Source organism: Atractosteus spatula, chromosome 20, assembly GCF_055471065.1.
Source record: "Atractosteus spatula isolate fAtrSpa1 chromosome 20, fAtrSpa1.hap1, whole genome shotgun sequence".
NCBI classification, from domain to species: domain Eukaryota; kingdom Metazoa; phylum Chordata; class Actinopteri; order Semionotiformes; family Lepisosteidae; genus Atractosteus; species Atractosteus spatula.
The window spans coordinates 9,366,015-9,389,017 of NC_142725.1; the positions used below are offsets into that span (position 1 = coordinate 9,366,015).

General features: G+C 39.7%; 1 protein-coding gene across 3 annotated transcripts in view; it reads left to right on the plus strand.

The window, feature by feature from the left end:
- Nucleotides 1-23,003, plus strand: part of LOC148817499 (rho guanine nucleotide exchange factor 10-like protein) — a 136,793-nt gene that overhangs the window by 19,343 nt on the left and 94,447 nt on the right. For 2 of the 3 annotated variants that reach the window (XM_088937853.1, XM_088937854.1), the window contains exons 3-5: nucleotides 3,690-4,070; nucleotides 5,664-5,691; nucleotides 13,252-13,349. In XM_088937853.1, coding sequence (XP_088793979.1) covers nucleotides 3,690-4,070; nucleotides 5,664-5,691; nucleotides 13,252-13,349 — 507 coding nt within the window. Of the gene's footprint in view, nucleotides 1-3,689; nucleotides 4,071-5,663; nucleotides 5,692-13,251; nucleotides 13,350-15,026; nucleotides 15,105-23,003 lie in introns of all 3 variants that reach the window. The other variant, XM_088937852.1, reaches the window with a different exon arrangement.

A 23,003-nucleotide genomic window follows, 5' to 3' on the forward strand; every position in this document is an offset into this window, starting at 1 on the left:
GCTGCAGCATTAGTGCTGATGCATAAAAAAGGATAGTGGGCTTACGCTCTTAAGTAAAGTTAAATATGCCTAATAACAGCATCATAGGATTCAAGACAGTTGATTTTTCTTGGCAAATATTTTGAACCTGAATAAAATTCCGTTTGCTTTTTAAGATCTGCTGACAACTATGGTGTACGGTGTCATGCCAATGTCTTTTTCTTACCTGTTAATCAGTGAGCGCTGGTGTACAGTTTTTTTCGAATGCCAATCTACTCTTAATTGCTTAATGAATTGAGAATTCACATAATTGATCACAGCAGTGCGGTTGGGATGAGCTGGGAAATCAGTTTTTTTGTTTTGAGCTCAGAAGGCTGGTGAAGTGAGAATGAGACTACACAGTTTCTTCACTGATTATTTGGTGATTTATTTTACATATTTTATGTATTTGATTTGACTCCGATTTCTCCGATAATCTCATGCTGGTGTCAAGAATTGTCTTCTGTTGTTGTTGTTACACACATAGCCTAAAGGATAATATACCACAAGAAAGAGATGCTTTTGAGCTTTGTCAGACAAATAACTGCACATCTGTGGTCCATGGCGTCTTTGCTATGGTTTAGGGAGTGAAGCCTATTTGATGAGAGCTGCAGTTTGAGTTTCCTGGAAGTGATAACTTATTTATGATTTTTTTTTTCCCAAATAGCTTTCCATGGAAATGGAAAATGGGTTGGATCATGCAAATGATGTTCAGCTGACCTAGTTTTTGATATGTGCCCCCAAAGAAAACACAAGCCTTTCAGGGCTGGTTCCTGAAATTATTTGTAATGTATTTTCTGATTTCTTATTTTCAGTTTACTCTAATCTACATTACCCCCACACAGAAGATGTTGCTGTCTATAAAATAAGACATCCATGAATTCTATGAGAGTACTAAAATAATAGCACTGACAATTGTAGGTACAGAACGTTGGATATTGTTTGTCTCTGAAATTATTCTTTCTGCACAAGCCTTCTCTGAAAACACTCGTGTATTCTACCTGTATTATAAAGTGCTTTCTCTTCATTTTCCCCAGTCATAATCTCCAGCCTCACGTCAGCATGGTCATGTCTTCTGTTATTGCAGCTTGCATCTACAAAACAAAAGCAGAGACGCTCAGCAGAGTACAGTACTTATATAAATAGCTAAATGAAAACTGTATGTAAGAGCGTAATTCAAATACATAGTACAAAACTCTTTCATTCTAAGAAACCAAATTAGAAAACCACTCTAAAAAGTCAAAAATGCAAAAATTGCTTTGTATACAGCTTTCATCTGTGACTCTCAAACGTCCTACTGTTAAGTGCAAACTGTGGCTTTATTAATAAAACTCAGCAGGAAAACGTCTGCCCTCATGGCACTCTTGCGAAGACATTTGACAGAAATGTCTTTCAAATCATCTGATTTATACCCTGTTTACTATTTGTAGCATGAGCTTGGGATGGGGTATGGCAGTTAAGGCCCAGAGAGCAGTGAAAAGATAGGGGTTTGTCCAGGTTGATTGAAAGGAGTGGTGCAGAATCCCACAAGGACAGCTTCTGCAGCTAGGTCACAGATGTACAGCTAGTACTGGCCACACACACTACCAGCCTGTTGATCAATCCTGTTACTGACAAATATTAATCAGCATACAGAATTCGAGCTACGTCATATCAGTTCAATAATATAAAAATACTTGCTGGACAAAAGTACTTCAAACATACTGAGGGCATTATTAATAAACAATGCTGTTGGTACCAAAATACATTTTTTTGTATTTTTAATGCGTTTCAAGTGTATAAATGGGGCCTAATTAAATATGCTGCCTGTTTTTCTGTGGACAGAAAAGTCCAAACGAATGAGCTAATATAACAGCAATAAAACGCTTAATTTAATCTTGACAGAATGTTTTTGCTTTTAGGGGAATTTTAAATTGAATCAATTAAGTCAGGTTTACAGCAAGGACATGCTAATAAATAGAGATTACCAGTATGAGTGACATTCACTGATTTCTGCCTAATTATTTAATAGCTTAAGTGGAAGGATTTACCACAGTAATCAAGAGCCTGAAGTGATTCTGGAGGACTTGTGGAATTTTCTAAATGAATGAAAGCATTTAATTGTTTAATGGCTTTTATCTTATAACTTGAAAGATGTGTGGTCGTTTGTGGCATGGTGAATCAAAGTTTAATGACTTTATAACAAGCTTGTGGTGAACTCCTAATGCCAGCTTTAATGTTCATTTTTGACCTTTACTAGTTTTAATTTGTGACATTAACTCACAGATCTCTGTTGATGACTGAATGAGCTCAAATGCTTTTCAAACCAAATGCTCTTTAAATCAATAGTGAACTCAATATACAAAAGTGGTAAGCTGATAGAATGTAAGAACTTTTTGTTACAGAACAACATGTAAACATTTTAAAGATCTGCAAGAGATGCATTAATTGTAAGACATTACCATACATCAGCGTCAAAGAGAGCACATCACCATTCTGCCCATTATTACAAGGCTGCAGTATTTATATTTGAAGAGCTGTTACTTTGCACATTAGTGGTCAGCAATACAGTTTATGACCTTAAAATTTTAATTCTAATACATTTCTGTGAACTATTAATCCTAATTTTCTGGGGCAACAACTTTTGAAAAATCTTTCTGTGTTATGTTACAGTCCACTGACATCAGCTCTTGTCAGGGTTGAACAGGGTTGAAGTCACAGGAGGCTGTGTGGGCTATCTTTTCTCATTGGGTTACTGGCGGCTTAACATGAGACTCTCATCCAGCTGTTTCTTGAAGGATTTCAGAAGAACCGCTTCCCCATCCTCGTTTGGTGGTTTATTTAAAAAGCTTGTTGTGACTGATCTACATTTGTCAGTGGCATATCCCTTGAATTCGCAAACCATATATTCGTTTCTCATACAGAGGAGCAAATGTATTTATTCTTAATATGCTTAGTACATCAGATGATGGCATTGCCCTGATTGCCACTGTCAATCCATCTATTAGCAGGAAGTCACTTATCCTCCCTGGTGATGGTTGCGGTAAGTGGGAGCCGGTCACAGAAAGGGCAAGGTGGGACTGAAGTGCCGTGACCACTTCTCCCACTTGATGGGACACCAGTCCGTCACAGACCAGGGAAAGGGATAATCTAAATAACCGACAAAAGGAAATAGAAGGACACTGTAAAAGAACTGTAAAAGCTTGAGCGTCCTGTGTTAACCATCTCTTTCATGGAAACTGATACCTGGGAGCTTTTTAAATTTCTACCAGCAATCTGTGGTAACGAGGGGTAATACAAGGGGGTAGAACTGGGATATAAAAGAGAGCAGACTCAGTGGCTGTTGAACTAGTGATTAATCATGCTACTTTTTCCATCAACCTAGTTATTAAGTGATGAGGTTTATCAATTTTTGCAGATCACAGGCTGTTTTGTCTGCATGAGAGAAATATTTAAATGCAAGTACTTTACTATGTTTCCTAGCTATGGAATAATCGCAGGACAGTGTAATTTTGGCCAGGACCTATTTTGAGTGACAGCACTCCTGTTACTCCTGAGTCAGAATTACGTCTGTAGGTTTGTAAATGGCTGACCATTCATGAGCTTGGAGAAGTATCAAGTGGAAATGACAGCCATCTCCAGTGTGCTGATCGTGACCAAACAACATTAATGGACCCCTGCCTCTCTTTCAGATCCCATGTCCAAGGACAATATTGAAGAGTTGAGGGAAGAGCAGGAGAAGGAGGAAGAAGACGATGAAGAACAGGGGGGGGGATTTGAGTTTGAGGATAGCTTGGACGAGGAGGACACGCTGGAGGATCCCCTGTTGAGGGAAGGCAGTGAAGAGCCTGCCCAGGGCAGTGCCCCGACTCAAGAAGACATAGCTGGGGAAGGAAACCCGACTGTTCCCTCCATACCCCCTCCTCAGAAAGACAAGGCCACTGGAGATGCTCCTAGAGAGCAAGGGCTGGAAATCCCCTCAACAGTCTTGCACCAGGAATCCAGAGGTGCTCCCCCTGCTGGACAGGAGGACCTAGGTGAACCTACATTATCTCTTCAGCCAGTGAAATCAGGTAAAGACTTTTATGACAACAGTTACTGTACATGTGAGTTATGGTATAATGAATTGTTCTTGCTGAATTGGGTGATGAAGGGTTAGAAAAGTGATGACTAGGGACACATTTTAGATTTTAAAGTTTATAGCTCAAGTCAAATATCATTACTGACACTCCAGTTTTCTGATTTATTTTTGTATCATTTGATGCCATTTTCCAGACATCGGGCGCGATTTTGAGCAATTTTACAGATTTTCCAATATATTTGTCTCATGTTTAGCAAGAAATTTCAAAAGTCCTTTTAGTGCCCCCTTGATCATGTAGGTCAATGTGAATGTGATCAGTTCAGCTGATGTCTTTCAACAGTGACTAAACTTGATGTTTTATATTTGAAAGAGTGAAATGAATTTGTGTATTAATATATTCATTTAAATATGTGATCTGTAACAATGAAACCAGATGAGGAAACAGATAGAATAACCTATATTTGATATTTTTGAGGTTCAAGAGTTAATCTTGGGTGCAATTATTTACACTAATGCCACTTCATCAGCAGAAACTAAGGAAGTAAACTTACTAGCACATCAAAACAACAAAATTGTGTTCCAAAAACATTTTTTAAAGGCGCTGAAAACATCACAGTGTTATACAGTATCTGAAATGATTTCATAATGTACCGTATGTACAAGGAAATCAGTTCATACTAAAACAACAGTTATAAACGTGAAGTGCTTGACTGACCAACGCAGGACCCTGGAAATTGAAGAATCTAATAATCTTTCAGCACACCTTCAGTTCAAAATATTTAACAGCTGTTGTACATTTCAAAAGCCTCTAGAGTCACAGTGGGAGTCTTTGAGGGTGAATATTTTCTTGGTAAAAGTTTGACCTCACCTATAGGGTAATATTTGCTCAGCTAAGTATAATTTGGACCAGATTAATCCTGTTCTTCAGGTCTCAATCTGCTGATCACTTGGAGAGACCTAGAAACGTGGCTGGATGGAGAACCAGTTTTATGGATATTTCCTTCTTTCTACAAACCATTTTTCCTGCTTAAGAAACTTTATTAACACACATTGTTTTTATCTTTGGGCAACTCTGTGGGAGATTGACTTTGCACGTTGTGTATTTGCAGACTTACTAACAGCATGCATGAAATCTTGCATTTCAAAAGGCTGTCAGCCTTAAGTCTTCAGTACTTACTATTTGATCATGGTCCGTACTGCAGGACTGAATTTCAGTGAGCCTTAATGTCAAACTGTCGGGGTATTTTGTTTCCAAAAACTGAGATGTCCAAAAACGGTATTGCCAAGTAGTTTATTTTAAATTTGTCCTCTGCCCACTAGATGAAATGCTGCTTCTGCTACTTTAAATGAATAATGTTTCTCCATGTAATCATGATTTAAAATAAAACTTGTGAATTTTATCCACAGTTTTTCAAAACTCACTGGGTGACTGAACTGTTTTAAAGGGCTGAGATTTTAGGAGTTCAATGTTTTCCAGGTTTTCATGTATCCATTACATACTGTACTCATTTGTTAAAGTGTATTATTTGTAAAAAAAAAATCCCAAATGTCTGCTCACTCTTGCTTTCTGCGGTCTGCTTCACAGGTTTGACTGGCAGTGAGGCACCACAAGGGTAAGACATTTTTATCTCTGTATTATTATTATTTGTATTTCTTGTTTTGCCTGACATCAGCGAAAGGGACAATGCTGCTAGATCCATTGAATGGCACTAAAAAGCGCTGTCTGATGTTCACAAACAGGACAAGATTGGAAGTGCATGACATCCAGGCCATTTTGCACTTTGAATCTGTCCTCTGATATTAAAGAATGAGTCTTATATTATGATAAAAGACATACCACACTGCTGGAGTGAGCTTAAAGAAAAATCATGGAAATGCCAGTTCCTGACACTTTGCATACTGATTCATTTGTACTGTACTCGTCTCCATCTACCTATACATTAACAGAAAACTGCTTAGTCCTGGTGAATGTGTGGCAAGTATACGACCCGGCAGGCACTATACACCAGACTGGATAGTCTGTAGCAGGTTGCTCTCACACACAGATGATTTAGAAACATTAATTAATGTAGGCAGCATGTGTTGCGGAGGCAGGCGTTTCATACTTCACACATAAGAGCCCTAGCCTGCAATTGAACCCAGGACAACCAAGATCTGTGGGACAGCAGTAATAAGCCATCCTGTTACTGTGCCAGCATTTGTGCTTAACTCAATGGCAAGGAAATTACCTTGAAAAGTCATACATACTGTAGATACTGAAGTGGCAGAATTATACATTGGTGGTGTCACTGGAGTGGTGTCAGCTTTTTATGACTAGAGATTGGATGCTGTCATGAAGGCCAAAACACAAACTTGTAATCGTAACATGGCTAAAATGGCAGTTGCTGTAGTCATAAAGGTAGTTATTTTCACAAGATACTCCTGTTCCACAGTGGCCAACATTGGAGATGCTAGAAGCGTTTTTTTTCCTAGCTTTTGGGGTGCACTTTTAATTAAAAGTCTAGGAATTAAAATGATGCATTTCGGCACTCCAGACTGATGTGCCGGTAGGGGCAGTTAGCGTGTTTCTCAGGAGGAGAAACCCTAAAGGGTTTCTAAGCAGCTTCTGTGTCCAGTGGTGCAGTGTGTCTCAGGGCAGTCATGCTGATGGGCTGGGGCTGAAACTGTTCCCTTCAGGTTTGCCATGCTCAGTACAGTACATGCCAGTGGGGGAATATCATTTTTTCTGTGGGCTTTCCTGCACTTGGCAGCTCTGTGAAGAGGCTCTCTGTGCCTTTGGTATTTCAGATCTGCCTCCAGAATTTCTGCCGAGTGTATTTTCCACCTTCACGCGGATTCAGTGGACAGGGGTCAAGCTGTCTGAACATGCCGTAACACAAATAAAATACCTCACAGTACGGGCCACGTGACACCTTAGAAGCCTACCACTCTGCTTTGGCTTTGTGCCAGAAAGCAAGGATCCACACAGTCACAGGAGACCTGTTAATAAGACAATTCTCAAACAACTTCACTTCCAGCAGTTTGAACTGATTTTAAGAGGGCAGTCGGGTTGCTCCTGAAAATCAAGTGCTTCTTCTGCTCAGTTCTTTAGAGTTTCAAACTCTACTGAAACTGCTGAACTACTTTAGAGTTTAAGCGTGTTTCTTCACACCTTTTGGAGTCTTTTTCGTTATATGCTGACCCAATCTGGATTTGCTGATTTTTTTTATTGCGCAACTGTTCTCTGGCAGCTACTCTATTAGTATCACGTATCAGTGATTTTTAAGCCACAGAAAAGGAAAAGGAAATTAAATACCATGTGAATCCTCTCCATATTTTATTGATTCATGCATTATTAATACTTTAAATAAATCAAAAGCCTGAAACCCATTTTTTCAGACATTCTCTGGGCCCCCATATAGAAAATCTAATTTTACAATCCAGCCTTTCCAAAGTCTATTGAGCCTGCCGACCTCTTATTAAGACCTCTTCATTTTGGGCTGCAGTGCAATTAAAAACAATACCAGGGGGTTTGCCCTCATTGTACATTTGCGTCATTTAGCTGCCAGGTGGCGCAATGTGTTAAATGAATAAGACATTAAGAGGGTTTTGTCTTGCCAGAGTGGCAGCTGAACTCGAGCTGTAAGTGACAGAGCCCAGACCTGTTTTTCTGATGTGCGTGAGCCCTTTGGCAAGAGGGTGTCAGGCTCAGAGCTGTCCCACAGGCCAGGACAAGCTGAGACACAGCCACTCCTGGGAGAATCCTAGTGGTGACTGTCCCTTTATCTCTGCACTCCTGCATGATCAACACCTGGATGGCAAAGCTTTGGAAGTGAATGAAAATGCTATTAAATATTGCCAAATATTCAAATAAAGTAATGTATATAAAGTATAAATATAAAACTTATAAAGTAAGTTTCATAAATAAAAAAATGGTGAAGATATTTCTAATACCTCTGACATTGATTTAATCTGTCAGATGTTTAGCAAATGCCTTTACCCAAAGAAACTTGCTTTAAATAATTACTATTATTAAAATATCACAATTTACTTAGGGCGATAAACATTCTTGTGCAACTTTAAAGAGAAATCAAGTTCAATTCACAGTAAAACGTTCGGTAAGATATCGGGCTCTGATGAACCACTTGAACACAATGGAGTAAGCAGGTACTGTATATGTATAGTTAGTGGAAGTGCAGTTTTCATTTTGTGTTCTGTGAGCATTTTTAAAGTCTGGTAGCCGATATTCAATATGGGTATCCAGTGCACAGATCTGCAGGTGACCCAAAAGTAAAACATTTCTCTCTCTTCTGAAATTAGCATTAGAAAAATGTGAAATTGGAAACATGTAAATATACTGTACAAATTTCACCTGGAGACCAATTTTGAATGTCTTCTGTGAGTCATAAAGTGCATAAAGAAAGGGAAGGTTTTATTGAAACCTGTAAATTCCGCATCAACCTTTTAAATCATCTTGCCAGTCTGGCACCACAGTAGGAATGCTGGCAGGGTCTGAAGGCAGACCCTTGGAGCTGCTTCCCCTCCTCAGCTCTGTCCAGTGGTATGGGTGGAAAGAAAAAAAAAGGATTTAACGAAACTCCTCGAATACGGGGAGGAGAGTGGTTTGGCCAGATGTGTGACATTTTAAACGCTCCGCAGGCAGAAAAACATAACGCTTCTTTCTCACTTTCTTTCTTTGTTTTCCCCGATGAGCTCTGTCTTCCCAGAAGAATTGTGTCTTGTGACATCAGGGAAACCTATCGATACCATAATTGTTATAAGGATCAGTTCTCTCCTAGGGGTTCGGCACGTCAGGGGTTAACTCACATGCTCACATACTCCTCTTTGCCCCGGCCCTTCCCATGGTGCTGTTAAATATTCATAAGATCTCTGTGGTTCGCCTTGCCTGCCACAGCAAACACACAAGCACTCCTGACTAATAACACGGTTCTGTGTTATTGGGCCGAACGCTGGGAGCCAAATACAAGATTATGACCTAGGAACCTGCAGACCCTCCTCACCTGTGGACTATTAACCCCCCCCCCCCCGTCATGAAAACAGCATGTACTGGAGGCATGCCTGGAGAGGCAGGTAAATGACTGGCCTGGGGGGAACAGGTTTCCCGGGAGGGGTCTGTGGTCACTCCTAGCTTGTGCTACTGTCAGAGCTCGGCAGACCAGAGGCCCTAACAAAGTAACTTTTCTGATAGGGGAAATTTTGTCATCGTGTTTTGTTGCCCGTGCATCGTAGTGGAAGCTGAATATGCGTGTATCAGGTGCTGAGTGACTGGAGCTCTCAGAAAGTGGTCACAAATCAAATGGGGTGTCATCTGTGGTGCAGTTAAATTTTTTTCATTTTTTTAGCTGCAGTTGTGTTGTAACTGTGGTGCTGATAAATTATCTCTAAGCTCATGGGACAGATGGCTCCTTGCCTCACAGTAAACACACTGTTGGTAATTGTGCTGATGACACGCAATCTACACCTAATTGTTTTTAATAGGTTCTGTCAGCGTACCTGTGATCAGTTTTAATATATTTCCATGTTTCTTTGCAAATTAATTTAAGACTATCTAAATCCCAGAAAAAGGGAAGAGGAAAATACAAAACAAACCTTAGCAATGTGTAAAAAAGGGTGGGTGGCACAGTATTTATCATTCCTGCCTTGCAAAGCTGTGCCCTCGGGTTCAATTCCAGGCCTGGGATGCTGTCTGTGGGGAGATTGTATGTTCTCCTCCTCTTTGCATCAGTTTCCTTCAGGCGTCTCAGTTTCCTCCCGCAGTCAAACCATGCTGGTAGGTTAGTTGGCTTCTGGAGTGAGTGTGTGTGTTTGTGGCCGTGCGCCCTGTGACGGACTGGAGCCCTGTTCAAGGTGTAACCCCACCTTGTGCGTGTTGCTCGCTGGGATAGGCTCTGATTCCCCTGTGACCCTGAATTGCAAGAAGTGGTTGGAAAACGGATGGATGGATGGATATAAAATTTGGTATATTTATGATATTCAACATATACATACATGTATATAGACTGTAAGAGTACTATAGAAGCTTAAGGACAAGTAGCTGTCATCTGTACATAATCAGCAGTTCGAAGACCATTGCTGCTTGATGTCAGGCCACCAAGGCTGTGTGTAAAGTGCCAGTAGTGTCTGATTCTTAGTGAACAGATCGATATCTGATAAAATATTGAGGTTTACAGGGGGGTAAAAGACGAAGCAGGTTTTATGTTGCATATTCAGACAGCTTCTTAATGTCTTAGATTTTCCAGAAAACGTGTCTGACTGACTGCACCCCCTTCCCTTTCCAAGTGCATTATTATTACAAATTCGGATATGTTCCTTAATTGCAAGGATGTGGTCAGATAAGGAATACTATAGAAAGGGTGTGGGAGTATTGGCTTGTATGCCAAAAACTCCCTACCTGATACGTGGTTCACTGATTTGTCACAGTGGAGGTCTGCTCTTATCCGGCTCACTGTATCAGAGCATACAGTACAGTCAGTTTGTCTTACTGGGCTCTGTCCCCTGAGCCAGCCCAGGCAGCCTTTATCATTGGAATTCCATTAAGATAACATTAGTGCCAGAAGCTACAGTATGCTTTTCTTTATGAAGCATAGGGTGGTGAGGTGGCTCTGAGGCTAAGGATCTGCGCCTGTGGCTGGAAGGTTGCTGGTTCGTATGCCACGGCCGGCAGAGGAATCCTACTCCGTTGGGCCCCTGAGCAAGGGCCCTTAACCCCAACTGCTCCAGGGGCGCTGTATAAATGGCTGACCCTGCACTCTGACCCCAAGCTTCTCTCCCTGTCTGTGTGTCTCATGGAGAGCAAGTTGGGGTATGCGAAAAGACAGATTCCTAATACAAGAAATTGTATGTGGCCAATAAAGTGATCTTTTATACGGTTTTAGGATGGAAGTTGAAGAAAAGCAGCAGATATTTTCTTTTATGACAAATACACATCGCAAAGACATTACAGACCTTTCCACCTCCATTGCAATCACCAGTAGTTCCATGTGGGACAATGTCAGAATGAACTGTCCATAAATTCAAGAAGAGAGTCGAATCCCTGCACTTATATACTTTTTACCCTGTATACTAGCATACTAATATACCCTGGCTTTCATATTTTTAAAAAGTGCTGACAACACTCTCTTCACTGAACCTGCTGGTTTGTTTTGCCTCCTTCCCTGCAACATGAAGCACAAATTCAATTACTTTACCCACGTTTAGCCTCATGTCATATTATGATCTGAGTGGGGAGCAACTGTAGATCAGTAGCGTATGAGCTGCAAAGAAACAAATGGGTGTTAATTCCACACAGAAAAATAGAAAAAAAAAACACCCAAAGAAAGCTCAACAACCAGGATGTTTTTTTTTCTTTCAGCTTTTTTATTTCTTACAATGAGTCTATCATATGATTATTTTGCATGTTGAGGGGCCCTACAATTAGTATTGTCATTGTATTGCAGTTAGGCTGCATCTTGACGGACCGCCTGTAATTAATTTAAAAAAATCTGTGAAGAGGTGAATTAGTAAGAGATAATGCTACAGATAACTACTGTCAGTGGAGTAAGTGTCATTGTAGGTGACTGATTTGAATCAGCCTTTTTGTTTGCTTTTGTTTATGTATCATTGTTATTCTTTAATGAATTTCTTGTGCATTAAATGATAATCTTGCAAAGAATAAGGTGACTGAGAGAAGGTGTGATGCTGGAGTCAAGTCCATTTTTAAAAGCGTAGCATTGGCCGTGCCACTTAAATGTGTTTTAAAAAGGGCTGGTGGTCCTTGCAGTTGCACATTGTCAGCAGTCAGTCTGTGTTCCCTTGAGTTAAGGTGAAATAATTTGAATATCATCCTTGGCATCACCAATAACACAGCTGTTTCCTGACAGGGTATCTGGTTCCAAGCAGAGAAGCTGTTCAGGATGAGGCTCTTTTGTCAGGTCATGTTACCTCAGACAGCAGGAAATAGTCACCGTAGTTGTTTTGACTTGCAGTGTAGTATAACCACATTTTTTCTTGCATGGTATCTCAAAACCCGAAGGTTTAAAGAGTCTGTGAGGACTCACCCATGCCCATATCCAAATTGTCGTGGACAAAAGGGTTCGGCAGTTAAGAAAATGGACTATAAAGTTAATTTGGTCATTTCTAATTATGCTAAAATAAATATACAAAATGAAATATTTACATTAGAGACCCAGCTTTGAAATGAAACTACCAGGTATTACTTCATGTGCATAATTTACAAACATAATGTACAAGCTACTGTAATTCATTCTGTGATCACAGTATCTGGGCCAATCCACTTCTCTTCTGAAACCAATTCGTTTCATTGACGATTAGCATGACTGAACACAATCAGTCAGCCACTGTAGAAACAATTTATAAAAATAGATTTGAACACATAATAAAATATACAAAGTGGGAGACACTACCAGAAGAACAAGAAAGTAATATGTTCTAATGAGCTAGTACTTGGTAATCGAGCCTCACCAAGATATCTGCAAAATGTGGAATAAGAATATTTAGAACAGCCACGAAAATGCTTTGTTTACAGCAGAATGATTTGGCTCAAGAAATGAGAGGAAATTATGTACAGTGAGATTACCTTTCACTTTAGTGCAAAACCCGAGAGTGCAGTCAGATGCTTCCTTTCATCTTCAGACTATGTTTGATTAAAATCTGTTGCTACATATCTGCAGGTTAAAAAGACGATCCAGAAATATTAGAAAAGCTTTTTGCAGTGAAGTCAAGCAAAGTGAAAGCTTATTCAGTTATGTCAGAGACATTACAGAACATCTAATAACATAATGAATCAGGGCAAAAGTGTGGTAAAAGTATAGGAAATGTACAATATGAAATTACCATGGCAAAATAGTCCAGCAAATTAAAGGAGGGTGTTTCTGTATGTCAGAATGATTTTAATTAGAAGGAATCAGTGAACACAGCTGTGTGGGAGGGCATGGTCTTGCTTTTTATATGATCAGTTCTTGTGCTATATTCTGTACTGTTTTTATCAGATAGCTGCTGTACACATCTACAGTGGGGAGCATTCTGTACTGACCTGCTTTATTTCTGTTTATTTCATCTGGGAATAAACAGCTCATAGAAAGCCTCTGCTCTGATGTCCATGACAGGTGGTGATTGCTCAAATCAAGCCTCCCCAAGTGTGGCATCTTCTAACAGCTACTCCCTTCGTGTTCCAGGGTATCTGCTTCTGCTGAGCCGAGCGCACCGGTGTACTCAGTGCTGTCTAGTGACAATGTCGTACAGACATCCTGGAAGAGGAACAGCATTTACGAAGGTAAGGCATGTCTTGGCTTCTTAATGATTCTCACCCTCTGTGGCAAATGTGTAGGAGCTCCCAGTATAATGGATGGACTGGAGTAAAGGTGCTAAAGTTTAAATATTTAATTTTCCTTAATCTGATTGGCACTGTCTGTGTTTCAAAGTTCGAAAAGGAGATGAACATTCAATAGTCTGACTATTTGATATTTGTGTTTTCTAATAGAAAGCTAAGATACTATTTATTGTTGGAATGGTAGAGTCAATAACTCAGACTTCTCTATCCATTCTTGTTCATAGAGAAAGCTTTGATCACAAAATGTAACAGCACTAAGAATCAGATTATCTAAATTAACTGAATCTGTTTCATTTCACTTACTGTATATCACCACGGCATTTGTCACTCTTCATAAGGCCGTTCCAGACCTGGAAATGTTCCAATCAGACATCTGTTGTTGATGTGAAATGTGCCAGTTCACAACACATTTGTAGATTTCTGGATCTCACAAAGGCATTCTGACATTGTTTAAGGTATTTAAACATAAGAATGTTTGCAAATGAGATGAAGCCACTGGGCCCATCTAGCTTGGTTGGCTACTAGTGGCATGGTCCAAGATTCTCTTCTGGCTGTTTCTTGAACGTAGACAGGTTACTGTCTTTGACAACCTGGAAAGCTTCTTCTACACACTTCTGTAACAAAAAACACCTCCTGGTTTCAGTTTAAAATGTACTGTACGTCCTTGTAGTTTCCATTTGTGTTTTTTGATTTGTAGTTCACTGTTGATTCTGAAGAACTTTGGTAATATCTTTGGTTTCGGATATTTGAATAATGTCTGCTCTTAGACTTGTTCAAGACTAAAAACTCAGCTCTTATAGCCTGTCAGAGAAGGACATTCCTTTGAGCCCAATAATATATATAGTATGTTGACTCTTCTCTTGATTCTAGAACAACAATTTTCTTTTTTGCAACAATAATACACAATATTTTTCTGATATTATGGATTTAAATTCTGGACTTTCAACTACAAATCCTAATATTCTGTTTGCCTTTTTATTTGTTTCCCACATTGTTTAGAAGAAGAAAATGACGCGCCCACATGAACCCATTGTTCAATTCTAAATTCAAGATATATTGGTTTTTAAATTGTTTTTAAAAACTACACTCATTGAAGTTCTGATTTCCCCTCAGAAACTTAAGATGCTCCCAAAGTATTACTAATAATCTGCTGATTTTTCTTTGTTTTTGTTGTCGAAATGGCAGAGCAATGAATTTCAGACTGCAGTCCCCGAGTGCCTCAGGCACTTTCGTGTCATTCCAAGCTCAGGTCTCCATGAATTCATTGATCTGAACATCTTCTTTTTTGGGAAATATTCCTGTTTTTAGTATGAAAATATTTTTTCATTTTTATCGTCCAACGTACGGTACCCATTTAACGTTATGAGAGCCAGAGGTAAGTGTTTAGCCTGTCAGGTCGATCCTATCAAGAACCAGTCGTTGCAGTCCATCCCACCGAAACGGTAACCTAAATAGAGACCCCGTGGGAGAGCTCTGCTGTCAAAAAGATGCTACTTCAGCGATCCAGGGAAATCAACAAGATTTCCTTGTCGTCTACGACAAGGTTTCCTAGCTGTCTGAGGCTCTCCCACCCAGAAGTGTCCTGAATCCCAGCTCTGTTTTTGTCCGTGACACCCACAGGTTTGCAGTCTCCGACCGAGTGTTACTACAGATTCTTTCCCGTGGTAAAGGGGGCTGGCTCCACACCGGGACGCGCAGGTTTGTGGCCAGTCCGCGCTGCCTTTAATCGCAAGCTCACTCATGACTGGGAATCCTGGTGGCAGTGGCAAGTGGCGTAGATCTGGGAGTGGGTTATAAATGCGCTTAGCAATGGGAGACCAGGTGTCGGCTTACGTGCAAGAACTTTGCTTTACCACGATAAGGCTGGTGGCTGCTGTCCGAAAGCACAGCTATTTTCTTTCCTTCTAGTCGCGGAGAGCTACAGTTCCTCTGATTCGCCCCCATGGGTAAAGTTGTGGAAACTAATGGCACAAGTCCAACTCCTGTCCTTGAAGACTGATGTGTCTGCAGTGTCTGCAAAAGCACCTGAAGAGCTGGGGAAACTAGTAAATTGGTCCAGATAGGCCATTAACGAGCTAATGCAGGTCATAGAAGAGCTAGAATTAACCCTGCAAACAGACTCGCTCTCCAGACCCAGAACTGGACTAACCTGAGTTAAGTCATTCACAGCTCAGATAGTGTAGATGTAAACCCAGGAAACCCACTGGAAGTGTATGTTTCCAGTAAAAGATGGATTCCCACCCCATCATAAAGGTTTCAAACATTCATTCCAGACTATTTCCGCTCAACACAGAATAATTTGAATTTTTGTTGAATATTCGTAAAAGGTCTATACATATTTTAAAATCGGGCTTTTTTAATGAGCCTCCAACGTACACTTAGTTCATAAGGTGTGCAGAAAATCTAATAATGGCATGTTGTTGTACTAGCTGTATAACAGCTAGTGTCTAAAACATGTTCTTTGTCAGTAAGAGAACATCATAAACAGTATGGTGGTGGTGGAGGGGAGTCCCCATTACCTGTAAAGCGGTTTGAGTGGACTGTCCAGAAAAGCGCTATATAAGTGTAAGCTATTATTATTATGTTAATTAACTCAATATATTCATATTCAAATATATAATAGATAATTTAATTTCAAACGTTATACTTTGTCTCCATGTATGGTTGCCATTTTTCAATATTCTAAAATAACTGTGATTTTGCATTTTGCTAATTGCTCAAGATTGATTTATTTAGCAATTGCAAAGTGCCTGAGACCAGCAATAACTTCTCGCCTGAGGGTGTGTGGGGACTACATTGACTCTGTGGAGTGGGCCGGTCTCTAGGATGTGCTGCGTAGTTTGCTCCATCTCACAGGAGTAAAGAGAGCTGCCCTGATGCCCTGTAGATCTGTGGAGGCTGGCGGGACATGGACCCTGACCAGTCCTTAAGCAGTTCAAAGGGACCACTCTTTTCTTGGGAGGTGAAAGCCGGGAGGTTGTTGAGTTGGGCATGTGGTGATGTTGTTTTTTAAGTGCAGGACAATAGCTTTGATGGAAGAGTTTTTAGCTATATATTGTAAAATCTGTCAGCTCAGACTTGGGCTTCTATTATGGAGAAGGCAGTCAGTACTGAAGCTCTTCCTCCAGGTGTTGGTAAAGCAGTGGATCTCACAGGCTTGACCTGGTCTGCTGCCTGCCTGCTTCAGCACACGGTCCACATGTCCAAACAGCCTTAGCTGGACTTAGGTTTCCTGGTCAGAAGCTGCCCAATGGTGAAGAAACTAGGGCAGGATCCGTAGAAGAACAGGTTTAGATGATCTGAGTTTTGCAGAAATCTACACTTCAAAAGTGTTATTGCCTGTGAAACGTGAGTGGCATACAGTTCACCAGCCTTTTCGGCTGGAGGACTGTGTGTGTTATTCCTATTGCAAAGTGCTGTAATACTCAGTGGTAATTATAATGTGATAAGCAGTCCCTAAAGACAAAGTGATTTAAGTAATCAGCCATAATTGTTAAAGATTAACCTTGACAGCTGAAGCACCACCTACAGTTTTCGAAATATTTGGTACAATGTCTTTTTCACCATTTAATAATGTGATTATTAAAGTAATGATTAATTAAAGTATTTGAGAGATTAAAATTAAATTCTCTCTGATTATAATAGAGTGCTTAGCAGTTGACCTTTTGTGACTTAAATGAATTAACTTTATGACTTGATTAAAAACACAAATTAAGTTACTGGTTTAAGGGTGACACATCATATAATCCAAAATATTCATGACTGTTGTTGACCATCCAAAATGTATTTAAAAAAATTATTGTTATCTATCTCATCTCTGTTGTTGAGGTATTTCTGGCATTGATTTACAGCTCAGGAGTCCTTTTGAATCCATCAGTGTTAGAAAACCTGATCCAGGTTATGGCTGCTTGAAGTTTTTCAATTTTGTATTTAAAAAAATATTCAATAGCTAATTGTTTTTTTTTCCCACCTCACAAAAGCCCATGTTGCCAATCAGTCTTAGTTAAACTCTGTGACCCTTAGACAGGTCTGGGAGAGATACGGGCTATGCAGGAGTCTTCAGAGGAATCTGACACAATGAGATTCCACATTGATTGCTGTAGCACTTCATCTCAGAAAGACTGTTCTGTGACAAGCTAAGGCCAACTCAGGGCTACCAACTGGGACTCTGTGGACAGTTGTGTGCCCGTGCAAGGAGAATCCTGGGCAGAGTTAATTTATAACATACTGTAGTCTGCACTCAAACCTAAAATACCTGGACTATAGGATTACATCTGTTCTCCAAATACCAGTTATCTTATCATTATATACCAACCCAAACTAGGATCACCAGTTGTGTTCTTGCTGCACAAGAAGAATGAAGATGCTGTACACGGACATTTTTTATTTGACACATTCACATGTATGGAGCCATTCATCTGTTACAAGCTCCACTGTGTCTTACAGGAGAAAGAGATCCAAGTGAAGTAGCAGCCTGTCTCTTGCTGATATCACTGCAAGTTTGCAGGTGTCAGAGATGGAAGGCAAGTTACAGAAACCACTAATCTCGGTCACATTCAACTGGTCAGATCTTTACTGTTAAACCACTCAGGAGCTCATACGGGGATAATTTAAGTTTTTTCACACTCCTAGCTCAGTGATCTTGTAGCACTGAATGTGCCTGCTTCACTGGGAATACTGCAACAGGGTCATCTGAAGAGGAAGGACAGATGCACAGCATATACAGTCCCTTGCTGGTTCTTACCAGGGTTTCTCTCTCCAAGTAATCTCATTTCATCTAAGATTTAATTAATCTCAAATGTATCACATCATAGCCTTCTTTTATCTAATTTAAAAAAGCCTTTGAAGCAGAAGTGAAGCTATGACATTTAAAAGACCTTCTCAAGGGCAGTTATGAGTGACTGAAGGGGCCTCTGAGTGCAATTCAGAAAGCTGCTCTCTGCTAGCGTATATGGTTTCTAATTATAAAATTGGTCCGTGTCTTAGTGGTTTAGCTATTGCTGCATTGCTGAGACAGATCCAACTCTAATAACTCTTCAGAACTCTTCTGTTAGTTTTGGGAAACAATTGCTTTTTAACTTGTTGCTACAATAATACAGGAAAAGAACAAAGCTGTTCAGAGGCCTGCCAGTTTTACAAACTAGGCATAACAGTCTCTTAGCTTTGTGTAGTATAGATTTAAGAAATGTCTAGATTTTACAGGTACACAAATCCCACAGCTGAAATGTTTTTAATCTAGTGCTCATTCTGTCCATGTGGTTAAAGCCTTCTCATCTGCTTTTCAGAGAGAGAATGCATTTTTTTTTGTAAAAATGGGTTGTGACACTTTGTTGTTTTATATACTGTGTTGTGTCCTTTTGCACACCCTAAAAGAGATGTATATTCATTCAGGATGCGTTTCTACTTGGGGTGTTGCCTCACCAAGTCTATTCTTCTCATTGTGACACAAAATCCACCCTCAGTTCATCTTGAATGCTTGTAAACTTTTTTCTCAGACTGCAAAGCAGTTGCTTTTCTCATCAGAAAAGGAGCAAACAACAGGATGACCATTATACTTAGGAAAAAAACAATAAAAGGTAGAAACTTTGATACTTTGAACCACAACATCATTATCTTAAACTTCTGCTGCTCAGTGTTCTGTGGGAAAGATCTATTCTCATCTTTCATGGGTGGTGCTAGTCTTTCTGTATAGCTCTTGACAATTTTCTGCTACTAGAAAGTAATTTGAATAAAAACCAAGATTAATTATATACATCTTAGATGAAAGTACAAAAGGAATGCTCTCGGTTTTGATTGAAACATTGTAATATTTCATGGATTTTTAATGCTCTTAAGTGGAAATAAACTTGTAACTATGGAGAGATGGAATATTTTACATATACATGGTTACTAACTAGAAAATAAGTCTCAATAAAGCTTATAGCTTAATTGCTCCTCATCTAAATAAAAATCTAAATATGAAGATCAGTATTTATGCAGTAATGCCTCCCTATTGTGCCAGACCTTTAATCTACCTTGTCATGCGATATTGAAATTGGCGAACTGTTGCAAAACAATTGCTGTCTTTCTAAAGTCCATGAGTCCCTGTATCATCAGAACATCGCCAAATACCCTAAAATGCAATAGATCCAGCTCTGGTCAGTGTCTCTCTGCTGGCAGCTTTGTATATTCACGTTTAAAAATCAAGTATAGTTACATACTGATCTTAGATGATATACAAGAAACAAGATTTTTAATTTCCAATGAAAAACAAAAAAGCAATATGTGTAAAATCACTAAGTGTTCGGACGAGGTTCTCCATTGGCAGCTGATGTCACAGCAGCTTGTTTAATGGGGATGCTACAGTATGACCCTTTTTCTTATTGATCCAAGAATCTCATCAAGCACTTTCTTGAAGGATCCCAGGGAATCAGCTTGGAGGACAGGGCTCTCGCATTGACGCTGTCCGTTCTGTTGTCTGCCCAGGCAAGGCCAGAGCCCGGGATGAGTGGTTCAGTGTGGTATCAGAGCTCTCTGCCTTCCTGCACAAAGGTACCATCCTGCCCAGGCCAGCTGTCTGCGATAGCTGCACCATTTGTAGCTCAAAGGCAATCCTGGCCTCCTCCCCAATGCCACCCCTGCTTCTCCATCAGCATCACCAGTGTGTCTCAGAAACCCCAAAAACCACACAGCAGCCCCACAGCCCTGAATCAGCTGTGAGAATTACAGCCTCATAATTTTCCATTCAGAGGAATTCTCTTTCATGGTGAATTATTCCCAAAGGTTGTTGGACACGTTTCGGATGTAATGTCTGACTTCTGTTATGAGCCTTTTGGTTGAAAGTCTAACCTTAAATTAACCTTAAATAAATCGTTTTGCCTGAATACTCCAGAGGTTTTTCAGATACAGCTTTGGGAATGCAGCTCAATTACTTTGTTCGTGTTAGTATTAAGTGTCTATTTATGTACTAGGTGATCATAGTAGTGATGCATTGTACTGTATGATATGTTATTTAAACAATTCCAGCTACAGAGGGACAGAAAATCTTTTGTTTCATATGTTGATACAGAAAACACGATAATAATGTGTTAAGTTGTTTTGAAGCTTTATAAGCATTTATCGTTCTCAAAATTTCTTAAAGGATGCAGTGCCTGCTCGGGGCACTACCAGGCACTACCAGGGTTAGGTTAGGCTGCGCACATCAGTAAAGATGCCAGTGGGTTGTGATTATGCAGCAGAATTCACAGGTAGGAACACTAGTGCAGATTTAGATAGGAGCAAGCAATTGTACCGTCTATTAAGCAGTGTAGGTAGAGGGAACAGGGCACTACATGTGATGGGTAAAGTAGAAGAAGGAATGGAAAAACATACAGCTGAGGTGAGGTGAATGCGCTGTTCTGAGCACATTGGTGATTTTGTACATGACAATATTGTGCTACAGAGCTGTGCTTCAAAGTGCTGTGCAGTGCCTATGACTGGATTGCCCTGGCTATGTTTATACCCATCTTTGCATTTGGCAATGTCTTTGAGTCCCACTCAGGAAAGCATTTAATGTCTTTCCATATGATTTATCCACGCTTCTGTATGGCCAAAATCATCAAATCAAATTTGCTGACACAGGAGGAAGTCAGCATGTTCCTCTTCAGCAATATTAGATTCAAATTGACAGACTAATATCTTATTCATGCCTTCTTTTTAAATTTTCTTTTTAGAAATGAGCCATAAAAGGAAAGCTTGTTGGTAACATTTCCTGTCTTTTTAAATTTTCATCATTATTTCTAGTTATAGAAAGCAACATAACTAGAAATAAAGATCGCAATACAACAGCAACAACCAGGCTGGGTGGTTAGGATCAGTACATAATTAGACATTTTAGAAATCAATTGTTCAAAAACCAAGATGGCATAATCAATATACAGTATACCTATATTCTGAAAACCACACATTTGCTTTTTACCCTTAGAATCTGCTTCTGTAGAACAGCTGTATGAACACTAGACCTAACCAATCCTTCAATAGCTAGATTATCCTTATAATCTCTTTATGTCCTGCTGTTTGCTTTTAGCTTTGCGCTTTTCCAGCTCTCTCTATATTGCAAATGCTTCTATTCTAATAACATTTACTTGTTTTAGCAGTGCCTGATCTTCAGTCTATTTGAGCAGCGGGTTTGCGATCTTTATTCATTCATTTATTTCATGAATTTTTCGCTGAGCCATTGCAAGGTGTGACCTACTGGGAAAAGCTTAGAACTGGCAGAAGAGAATAAAATGCTCTATTCTCTACTCACAATCTTCCTGATAAAGCTGAAAGTGCAGTTCACTCTGCAGTTCACTGCTGTATTTTAAAATGTTCATAAGTAGGTTTTTAAAGCTTTCATAAAATTTTCAAACGAAGTATAATTTTATTGTACTGAAAATTTAAATGAAGGGGTGTTGGGTAATACTCCATTGCATTTCTGTGCTGATCATGAAATAATTTACAGTAACTCTGTGCTTTAGGGAGCTTTTGAAATACAGCTTGTTTTTTTTTTCCTGTTGTGTCACAAATTGCACACCAATCAAAGCCCATTCCTTCATTTTATCTCGGGTTTAAAAAGGCATAAAAAAGTCTGCAGAGCCTGAGCTGTTATCAAAAGCTTGCTTTGTTTCTTAATGAAGTATAAAAAAATACTGCATGTGAATGCCTCCTAAAAACAAGACAAAGCTGTTCCAAAATTAATATCTTGTGTGGTGTGCCTACAATATGTTGTATTACTTAATTTGGTAACTTTCTGCTGTACAGTTTTTCCAAGCTTCAATAAAACTAACTGTGTTCGTGATTATATAACAACCACAGAGAGAGTTGTGGGAGGTAAGTAGAAGCCTTTTTACAATGTTGACAGATGTTCTTGTATTTATGGGTATACAGTAAGAGGCAACTCTGTGGCTAAATTTAACCAGTTCATAGTACTTGTGTGAAAGAGTTGTAATAGTGGAACACTGGTTGAATATCAAATCAAAAAGTTCTATGATACCCTTTAAATTAATGTTTTTACTTTGCTATCCAATCATTATTCAGGGTCATACCAAGGTAAATCCACCTAAAATGCTGTAAAAGTACTTTTACTGCTTTTAGAGTAGGTCTTAACTGAAATGAAACAAGACTTCAATTCCTCTTTTCTTCAGAGCACATTATGATACTCAGCATGAGTATTTTATATGATATGAAATAGCTGTGGATGATATTGCACGCAGGTGAAATGAAGACAGTCATGACCAATTAACCCTTGAATATAATGGTGAAAGTCTAAGTGCCTGTAACCAGCTTATCACTGATATTGTGCAAAAGAAATGCATGCTTCAGTTTGTCATAGAGGGCTCAGAAAGGCAGAGACACTGCTAAACAACTCCTGTGTGCTGATGCAATTTCTAAAATAGTTTGCTGTCTTTCTTTCTACATGTCCAGCTTGTGCAGGAATGACAAGACAAATTGCCATAGCCAGGAGGCTCACAGCTGAACAGGGGACATGGGCACTGGTGCCCCAATGTGCTTTGAGCTGCCCAGCAAACGAGTGGCGCAGCGATCTCACCTGCCTGCTCCCGTGCAGCAGAGCCACTGTCTGAAGGGCTAACAGCTAGT